This window comes from Ammospiza caudacuta, chromosome 3, assembly GCF_027887145.1.
Source record: "Ammospiza caudacuta isolate bAmmCau1 chromosome 3, bAmmCau1.pri, whole genome shotgun sequence".
Lineage (NCBI taxonomy): Eukaryota > Metazoa > Chordata > Aves > Passeriformes > Passerellidae > Ammospiza > Ammospiza caudacuta.
Genome location: NC_080595.1, coordinates 38812612 through 38823384, shown reverse-complemented (window position 1 = coordinate 38823384; position 10773 = coordinate 38812612). Strand labels below are relative to the sequence as shown.

Genomic DNA, 10773 nt, shown 5'->3' with positions numbered 1-10773 from the left:
GATGCATCACTTGTTTTATACTTTGATGTTTTCATTGTTTTATACATGATGTTCTCTATTTCATTCTGATGAAAACCCAAAATGCTTGCAGAGTTTGAAGATGCTCTTCTAGAAGACATAAGTCTTCCATAGCCTTAGTCTTGGGAGGGAGCAGTAATGCTGGATCATGTAACTTGCAAGGGAGAAGAAATTCAGCGTATGGAAATATAAAGGAATGCACATAAATACAGATCTCTCCTAGTTAAAGTCAGTTATGAGCTTTGCAATAATTACTGGCCGTTTTTGTATTATTGCAGCCTGTTCTCTGCAAGAACACTGACTCAACAGTCAGGAGCAATCTAAACAGTAAACACCATGCTGCATCCAGGGAGTACCACGTGTGAACAATGTGGACATTTTCAGTCCCCTGACCCTTCACCTTAAAGGATGTACATGGAAGTGCAAGGACTGGCAAGGTCGGCCATAAGGCACGGAACTACTCCTGAAGAATTGTATCTCAGGATTCTTGAGAAAAAATGGAAGCAAGATACAGGTCTCTAAATCAATGGGTGACATATAAATAGTAATCTACTGCTGCTTTGAATGCAGTGTCAGGGATATTTAATTAAACCATTAGAAGAATAGGTTCAAAGAAAGGAGGCAAGTAGTTAAGATGAAAACTACTTTGCCTCAGGATCTTACATACCAGAACTTGGACATCGAGTTAATTAACTTACAAATTAGTAGAAGAAAAAAAACCATTATAGCCCAATAGATGAGTAGTTGATCTGCAGCTCAGGAAGTCCGTGAAGTGCAAATTCTGATCCCATACACTTTTTGTACGACCTCACATTAGAATTCTGTATGGTTAATCCTCACAATAGAATCCTGCCTTTCTGTCAGGTAAGACCAGACCCCATGAACTCCATGGCAGGGCAAAGGCCTAACTTTGCATTTGATTCATCTTTACTGTACACTGGAACTACTTGGAATTCCACAAAGCTTCTAATGGGAAAATTCTTCAGTGTAATATGCAGAACGTTCTGTGCATGCAAACTCTTTTTTACCCACAGTACTTTCTGAACTGTTCTGATCTCAGGTCAGCATGACAATAATACGAACTCCTACTCACCATAATATCAAACTACCAGTGTCTCAAGGACGAGTGCCCAGAAATGATAAACACAAACATTTAAGAAGACACGCATCCGTAGGTTTAAAATTTTTTATTGTGCTGCCAAGAGCCAAATTACAAGAAACCGCCTTACAGTTAAAAAAGTAAACAAGCAATCTGCTGAACCGCAGTGCACTCCGAGTGCCACATATGCATCTATTTTTCAGAAAATTATATCTGCATTTCTCTTACAAGAGCACAACAGGAACCAAAGTAAAAGAGTGTAATGGATACAGCACATAGGATAAATCATATCTTTAAAATAATAATAATAAAATAATAATAATAAAAACATTTTACACCATGTCCTATATCCTGCTAATATTTTCAGAATATGGCCTTGATTGTAAAACAAAAGCAAGCATTTACAATTTCTGGATAAAGACTGCTTACTCTTATGCAAGGAATGGATGTTTTGTCTTGACAAAATCTCTGTAGTTATTGGACAGAAACATCTCTGTTTCATTATCAGGTTGAGTACAAAACACTGGGGAGACTACATTTTTTCTTATTGATGGTTGGAAACTGAAGTTATATAAGCAGAAAAAATGTTGACCCTTGATGATACACCTATTTTTTTTCTTTGATGCAAACAGCTAGAACACCTTTTTGATATTCTAAAACAAAAAAAAATTGTTAATCTTCAGATTAATAAATTAGGTCATTATAATAATAAATTAGTTTTTTTTTTCAGTTTTAAAGTTCAGCAATCTCTGACCAAGTATTTACAACAATACTTGAGAGTTCCTTTACAAAAAATACATTTTCTTTTCACATTAAGCATACTGGGTATCTGTGTCTCTTATGACAAGCATTTGTAAAAGAAAAAAGGCAATGCACAAATGGGTAATTAGTATAAAAGTGCCAAGACCTGTTTGGAAAGTTAACATTGTATTATACAGTCAGAGTTATAAATGAGGCAAGCTACAACAAACTTCCAGCTTAATGCGGACAATATTCCAGTAGTTGTTTCAAACAATTGTTTGCAAAAAAAAAAAGAAAAAAAGAAAAAAAAAAAATAAAAACAAAACCAACCAAAATCCAGGAGCTGATTGTGTTATTTCATGGAGTTGATTAGTGCTGCATGTATATTGTCATCAGTGTCTCTAGCCAATGCATTCATTAAAAAGCCTTTTTAAGGCTAAGCAGGAAAAGAAAAATAAGAAACACCCTGAAATGTAGCAAGTAGCAAGAGCAACGCTTACTGCTATAATCGTGCACGAACTGAACACACGCCAACACAAGAGTGCACACACACACACACACACACAAACACGTTCAAATCAAATCAAATCAAACTGTAGGTAGAATGAGATGCTCTTTTCTTGTCTTTCCTAAACTCACAAGCAATTAAGCATTGATATGGAATGCCTGTTATCTGTTTCTGCTCTGGGTAAAATCTCTCTCAGATAAAAATACATTCAACAAGAAAAAAAATAGAAAAAATATATACTGTATACATAGTATTTTATATATACAGTATATATATGTATAGTGTATATACACATGCACGTATATATACATATGTATACCTACATGCATTTGTATATACATATATATACACAAACATACAAATACTTTTTGTTGTTTTTAGCATAATTATATTTACATAAATATTCCTATAATGCTAAAGTTTAAAGAAGCATGATCTCCTTTTTTTTTCTGAGCTTCAAAAAAGGTGCTTGAGTAATATACAATTAAAATTAAGCAGCTTCCTAGCATGGAAGTAGTTTCTAAATCTGCATACCAGTAAATAAGAACATCAACAGGAAAAAAACAACCTTAAAACAGTCTCTTTTTTACTCTCTTGTACGCAAGAGCTTTGTCCAACAAAAATATTTTTCCTTCTCCTGTATGAACAACCAGAGATTGATATAAAATAACAAAACAAAACCACAACAGACAAAACAAACAAACAAAAGCCCCTGGAACTGCATGGTGTTCTTGACTTTTCCTTCCATCCTTCTTTCCTTCCTTCCTCCTTTCAATACTGCTGTCAAAAGATCCAGTGCTCATATCAGGAATTACTTAGGCCTCAGTCATTTGCTAACTCTGCTGAAGTCTGGCTAATCTAGCCAATCAGCTTTGAAGAAAACAAAAAAATAAAAACAAAAAATAAAACCAAAAAGCAGCACAAGGTATAATTTTATACATCCTTAATAAACCCACCCTTTATTTTCTGCTATAATCTTTTCCTTGCTATTTCATTAACTACTGCAGCTTCTCATCATATAGAAAAATATTTGCAGCTACACCACACCTGTGATGTGACAAATTCTGTTCTAGGAGTATATTACTGTAGCAACAGCTGGAAAAAAAATAATCAGACCTTTTCATATTTTTTTCACCTGGGGTTAGGCTTTTGCTGCAACAGATGCAATTTCAGAGCAACAAGATAAACCACTATCCTGCTGCTCAGCAGTATATTTTCGTCTCCAGCCAAGCATGACCAGCTTTTCTTCTCTGAAACTTCCTTTTACTTCATTGCCTACCCCTAGCCCCTGATTCCCCCTCCCAAAAAACCTCTATAGCTATGTTACAAGCAAATACATCTTAACAAGTTTCAAAACTTTGGTTCTAAGAAAACACTTGGTCAGTTATCTCAAGGAAAAGTGGGAATGCTTTTTCTGGCACATTGCAGGAGTCAGAGCTCATCCCAGAAAGGTCTTAGAGCTGTACATGTAGTCACAAATCCAATACAATCCACTAAGCAACTGCACAATTCTAGTTTTATTTTAATAGCAGACTGTCTCTCCTTCTCTCGCTCTCTTTCTTAAATCCTTGGCAAGAGTGCAATTCTTCAAACTGTTTGATAGAAATTATCTGCCTGTAGGTTGTTCTGTTTCTGCATGCTGTAAAATCCACTGTATCTTGAATCTGGGTCTGCAATTCTTAGCATCCTCTGAGAACTGTCCACCTGGACCCTGGTACCTTTCTCGCAGTCCACATATACCAGTTGATTGTTTAGGCAAGAAGGCTGTTAAAACAGAAAGGAAATATTGAGTAAATAATACAGTTTTTCTATTTCACACATAACTTTTAAAGTCTGTTTGGGTCAAGTCCATATGTTGGGATCTCTAGCTTGTCAGAGTGACCCCGAGAAGAGTTCGAAAGTCTCTTTTCCCAGCCCGGTGCTTGAAGAAGGAGTCAGGGCTCTTCATTTCTCGGTCTCAAGGTTGTTTATTGTATCTTATCTATAAAATTCTTTCTCCTGTCCTGCCAAGGTCCACTCAGCAAGACAGTCCGAGGCTGCCCCTTTTTAGTCTTTATACTAAAAACCAGATATACAATGTTTACAATTACTTCCCTATACCTATCACCTATGTTAGACTGTGAGCTTCTACTCTAAACCAATCTGTAAGCGCCAACATCACAGCAGAAGATGGAGGCCAAGAAAAAAAGGCAGGATATGCCCAGATCCCTCCATCTTGCCCCCCTGAATCCCCATTCTAAGCACCCCAAAATCTACTTTTTTACCTTGTGATAAATTCACTGTCATGCTACTTAATTTGTCATGGCTTGCAAGATCTTCATCTAAGGTTGGTAACTTCCTCCATGGGTCATAATCAAAACCACAGGCATTTTGGGCTCTGTGCAAGGGTCTCTGAGACCTCTGGCAGGGTCTTGGCTGCTCAGGACAGCCAGAGGGATGTCCTGGCTCCTGACATCCCTAAGCACAAAACAAAATCAAACTGGCAATGAAAGGGTTTGGACTTTTGTTAAAGTTGGCCTATGTTAGACATAGTAACAGACCAACACTCCCTTCAGAGTCACCATTTTTCATCTTCTGAATGGAGTTCTGGTATTCTCATATCCTAACTGTGCTGGTGTAACTGTTCTCTATTAATTCAGCACCACACAAAGGCTTAACCTGCTTGCCCCAGATGTGCAGTACCTTTTTTCCCAGACTTTTAACAGCCTCTTTATTGCTTAACATTTTCCACTATGTTTTGTTCCTGGTTTTGTAAAAATGGGATAACCTGGAATTAGACATGGCACCTTTGTTGGAGCTTTGTAGCAGGACACTGGAATCCACTGCTTCTTCTGGTTGATAAGCAGGAGCACGATGATCAGTAACAGCGCTATCGTGATTGGGATCGTCACCAAGGCAACCGAGCTGACGGATGCATCCTCGCTGGGGCGGGGCCCACTGCCACTCCGGTATTCCCCCTGGAGATGGTTCATGTCTGCAGGGCAATTGGGAGCATTTGGTCGTGATTAGAAACGGGCCTTGGCCACAAGGAAGAATGTAATTAAAAATGTCTCACTTGTACATCTTGTCACTCATAAGAACTGGACCTTCTCTCCTGCAATGTCACCTTATTTACATAAGTTAGAACAGCTTGTATCTTGTAGAGGGACTATGTTAGTCAGGAAAAGGCCATCAAAAGCGAGGAGATAGAAGGAAACCTAAAGCACAGTAATGACCAAGTCTGACAGCAACCTCTTAACTCATCTGTGTTTGCATGATCTTATCTGATCACAACAAAATTCCCACTTGTAAAAAAATCAGACTCTGTGTTTCCAGGCTGAGGAGAGCTTGGAAATCTTAGGATGAAAGAAACTTTTTCTTTTTGACTTTTAAAAGGTTTACTTTTACTTTGTACTGGTAGGACAAGTATGATGTGTTCACTCTCTCCTGCAGCGCTCAGCCTGTGAAAACAAACTGCTGGCAGTCTACTAGACTGTAGCAAGTTTTGTGTGTAATTGCAAAGAATGGTAACTTTCAATGACATATACAAAATTCCCTCACAGTTCGTAGTGGGTGTTTATAACCCCCAGGCAGGATAGTTACAAGCCAGCTACTAATGCTTGAGAAATTAAAATGCTGGAGTTATAAAACTTAGAACTTTGTAAAGCAGTTACATTTCGTGCATTCTTGCTCCAAAAAATAGAATGCTATGAGGACATCCTCAGATTAAAAAGAAATCCTCAGGTTAAAAAAAATTACATAATTTAGGTTGTCCTTCAGTTAGAAAAGTTTAACAAAAACTGTGGCACAGCGTTTCCTCTATGCTGGAATAATATTACAGTGCAGTTTTAAACAGAAGATGTATTTACATCCTTAGACAACCTTATTGGCTGTGTGTCACTATACCTGAGGTGGTTTTTTGTCTCTCGTCTGATATCATGGCTATGGTATATATTGGGCTGTGATAAATGTTTTTCCACCTTTGTTTATCTGTTCCTGAGAATGTCAAATGGATCAAATGAAGGTCTATCAACTCCAATGGCCTGCTTTCTAGTTTTTGAATCAGAAAAGACACCCAAGAATCACTTCTGATTCATCATTTTGTTGTATTCCTAATTTTATAGAACTCCATCATGCCAACGCAGATGTTTCTTCTATGCAGAACATGGAGTGATAATGAGACCAAAATGTACAAATATAATTTAATCGACTGACTCATCTTTACTCAAAGCAAAATGCATGTACTGCACTGAATTATGCGCTGAAGAATATTCTCAGATACAACTGCTACTTGAATAGAAAAAGCAGATGCATTAAAACATGGGGAATAAACACAGTCCTAAGCTATCCTGGTTTATATCAGATCTGACCTCTGTGAATGTGGATTATATCATTTTCACTCGGTGTCGGCCAGTTTGGTACTTCTAGTTCAACATCTCCTCGATGATTTGTCTTCTCAATGGGGATGTTAGTGGGTTCAGGTACATACATCTCTGTGAAATGAGAAAAATGTCTTTCACAAGTTGCAGGCTGCTTAATTTCTTCTTAATGCTGCTATAATTGAGGAAATATATTTGCCCATTTGCAGTGCTTTGTCCTTTAAATTCTCTGATTTGTTTCATAATTTTCATAATTTTCATCATTAGCCTGGGATTTTGTTTGAAAACTTATTCCATGTTGTACACAGGATACATACCTGTTGCCATTATCATTACCATAATGTGAATGGGACAAAGGACTGGTGTGGACAAACTTGCTTCTGAAAATACCATCCCAGAATACATGCTTAACTACAGGCTTGCTCCTCCAGATACTCCACAGAGTATCCTCTGTGATACTCAACAAAATCCCCCCCCTGCCCAAAAATGAAAGGAAGGCTGTATCTTCCCAGCTGATATGTAAACAGTCCCTACTGGTTTCTTTGCCTTGCTTTTTTTTGTAATCCTCAGAGGGGAATTCTGAGATTCTCAGAAGGGGTACTGCTGAATCTCCCCAGTTGTCCTGTCAGAAGGAGTTATCAGCTGATTGAATAAGGCGAGCAAACTTCTGCAGAAGTATATCAGGACTCACATTAAAAACCACTTGCAATTCTTATGCCCCTTGTGCCCATAGCTAAGAAAATATCACATTGCTTTTAAGCCAAGTTAAAATGAAAAACAAAGCAATGTGATATTTGAAAAGTAACCAACACCGTCAGAAAAGACAGAAATGTCAATCACTGTAACATAATCTGCAGAGATGTAAGGATATTAATTTTCCCACTTCATTAACATATTTCCTTAGCCTTGTGAAAGGACAAAACAGGGGCAAGTAAGTAATTTTTCAGTTCTCAGTTCTCAGAATAAGTGAAATTGAAACTATGCTTTTGCACAATGTGCCTATCTGTTAAGAATATTAATTTTCCTTAAGTCTAAAAGTCTGTTGCCTTTGTGACGCTGTTCAAACATGGACTGATATTCAAAACCCAATTACAAAACCTTATTATGGGCCCTAGGAAAGCAGCATGACAATAAACTGGGCTGTCACATCGCATTACCTGGACACATGGGGCAGCAGCTTCCCTCCACGTTGATGGGCTCAGCACAAGGCAGAGGTGGGCAGCTGACCGTGGAGCACAGAGTCTGGCCCTGCAGGCAGTAGCAGTGTGTGCAGCTGTCGATGTCCCAGCGCTCCTCATCCGCGTACGTTTCTCCACTGAAGTGGCACACCACTTTCTTTGCAACTGTATCTTCTGTGGAAGGAAAACAGTGCTGTGAGCCTGCACTAACAGCCAATTACACACAAACCAGATTTCATTCCTAGACACAAAAGTGAAATAATTGCCACAAGGAAATCCCAGCTGTAACGAAAAGATCCTCTCTTCATCGTCCAGAAAACCTTTGTGGGAAAGATGTCATTTCTGCTTCTTTATGAAGTACATAATTAGCCTGGGCTGCTTCTCCTCATTTTCTTAATGCAAGAGGCTAGAGGATGGATGATTGAGACATGAAAAGATGATATCAAAAGTGCTGAGAAAATTAAGAAAAAATCATTCTCTTTGACTCTTTGAGGCTACCAAGGCTACCAACTACTCATCTTCCTCCTTGTTTCCTAGTCAATCCTATTAAGCTAAAATAACCCCAAACCCTAACTACCTAAATTTCTAACTACCAAAGCTCAAGAATGATAAACTCTGTCTAGAATACTTAAAAAAGTACATTAGGCAAGATGCCAAGAAGGATTGGAGAGATTCTCAGGGGAAATAACTAGAAGTGCTTAGACTGTAATGATAGAACCTATTTGAAGGGGATCTGATAATTCCCTACAACTGCATCAATGGAAAACCCCCGGAAAAGAGCAAATAACAAAACTCAGTACATTTTTTAATGGTTAATATTATATAAATTGGAAATCTATGTGATCTTTCTGCCTAGGCATTCAATACACCACTTTTTAATGTTGCATCCTGTCCAAGCCTACAGTAAACCTATTTCATTGAGAAGGAAGTAATGAATTGCTTAGCCTAGGATGTTTTTTGGAGCCAAAGAACTTTAAGGATAGTGAAAAAACAACACAGCAGAAACTCCAAAAGCCAAGTGGTGCTTAATTTTTATCTTAGCTTCCTCCTGCCTTTGTTTCTTAGAGCCAAAAATTGTTGTGAAACCTGCTGATGACATGAACTTGCACATTAAACATATGAATGAGATAACAGAATGAAACTTTTTAAACTTTCAGATAAATACTGGTTTAACATTCATATAGATTACATCTCCAAGTATCCCAGTTAGACATATTTACCCTGTGTCAGCCTTATTATATACTTTGGCCACGAGCAAAGGTTTTAATTAGTGACAACATAATAGAGACATAATCTGGAATAACAAGGCTAGCAGTCAGCAGACCAGTCCAACAGATCTGAGAGAGTAAAGTCAAATACAAAAGAGGACCAGCAAGAAGTACTATTGAGAAAATATTAGTGGAATTATCTGAAAAGCACAAATGGTTCCTGAGGTCCTTGGTATCTCATGGGTTGCACGGCTTTTAGCATGGATCCCAACCTCTCCAAGCAGATTTGTGTGGGCATGGGAAAGGAAGAGTGGGAGGAAAAGATGGCAGCCAGCTGCAGGAAGGGCACCAGGTTGTTCCCTAGCTGATGTGCATTTGGCACATAGAGCCAGCAGAACCGTGTGTCAGGAGGGTGTGTGTGGGGACAGGACGAGGCACACTGCCTGAGCGCCCCTCTGCTGCTCGTTACCTATGCAGATCTAACCTTAGCACTTCTGGCCTGTTCAGATTAGCTCCCAAAATGTTACTTTGCTTCACTTAGGACACCTTCTTCAATTCTGCAGCTAGTTTGTCTGGAAAAGTCCTTTAACTTGCTCAAGCTTTTCCAAATTTGTGAAGAACACATCACAATTTTATTCAGCAAATATTTTTTAGAAGAATAAGCAAAGGTAAAATCACAATTATGGTGCTGTACCTTTGAACCTCAAGAGGAAATTTTAAGGTACTATCCTGTGAGAGTTTCCTGTTTTGGTGTCCATCTCTATGAAAGTATATACAAGGATGAAGATGAAGGCCACTACAGGTGCTCAAGAACAGTGGAAACAAGACAGGCTTGCAATAAGAAACCCACATACAAAAACACAGTTCAGTGTCTAGCTCTACCCACTTCTCTCAAATTTCTTCTAGCTCCACCAGAAAATCAGCCTCATCTGGTAAATGACTGGACAGTCATTGCTCTGTTTTCTGCAGAAGACTAATCTTGTCTCTAATTAAATAGATATCCCTTTATCCTCTCTAAACTAGAAGGTTATCTTTCCAAATTAATCTTTGCATGAGAAAGACGAATGTTGAACACACAGGATGAAGATTCAAACAACAAAGCATCCACGACTAAAATTTTGAAGTAGAGTCTATACAAACTGGACCCAGAAAGAAGCAGAATAAATAATGCAGTGCTAAAATCCTGCATAATTTTTGAAATTCCAAGAAATTAAGCAGGCCTGTTTCCACAGAGTTTGCCTATGCCCAAGGAAGTGACTGAATCACTATCCCTTGGGGTATTTAAAAGACATACAGACACAGCATCTGAGGACATGATCTAGTGGTGGACTTTGCAGTGCAGGGTTAACAGCTGGACTCACTGATCTTAGAGGTCTCTTCCAACCTAAATGATTCTATGATTCTAAACATTTTATCAAGTATTGCATAAAAATATTTAAAAAGAATCTGTACAAAGATGTGCTTCACAGTTCTCAAAAATGAAGAGTAAACCAGAAAGAACCAGAAAGATGAAAATTAAGTGCATGACCTGTCTTGCATGCAAGGGTATATATAATTAATGGAAGCCATAAAAAAAGTTACCATGAATTTCTGTTATTTAAACCACAAAACATGTGACTACACAGGACACCATGGTTTAATAAAATGTAGCATCACTGAAAAT

The 10773-nt window shown here is 38.1% G+C and overlaps 1 protein-coding gene across 1 annotated transcript in view; it reads right to left on the bottom strand.

Moving 5' to 3' along the window:
- Positions 1 to 1216: 1216 nt before the first annotated feature.
- Positions 1217 to 10773, bottom strand: part of CRIM1 (cysteine rich transmembrane BMP regulator 1) — a 170330-nt gene continuing 160773 nt past the window's right edge. The window contains exons 14-17 of the mRNA XM_058800839.1: positions 7882 to 8076; positions 6716 to 6838; positions 5153 to 5340; positions 1217 to 4130 (exon numbers count right to left, since the gene is read on the bottom strand). Of these exons, the coding sequence (XP_058656822.1) occupies positions 3954 to 4130; positions 5153 to 5340; positions 6716 to 6838; positions 7882 to 8076 (683 nt within the window). The 3' untranslated portion in view covers positions 1217 to 3953. The remainder of the gene's footprint in view (positions 4131 to 5152; positions 5341 to 6715; positions 6839 to 7881; positions 8077 to 10773) is intronic.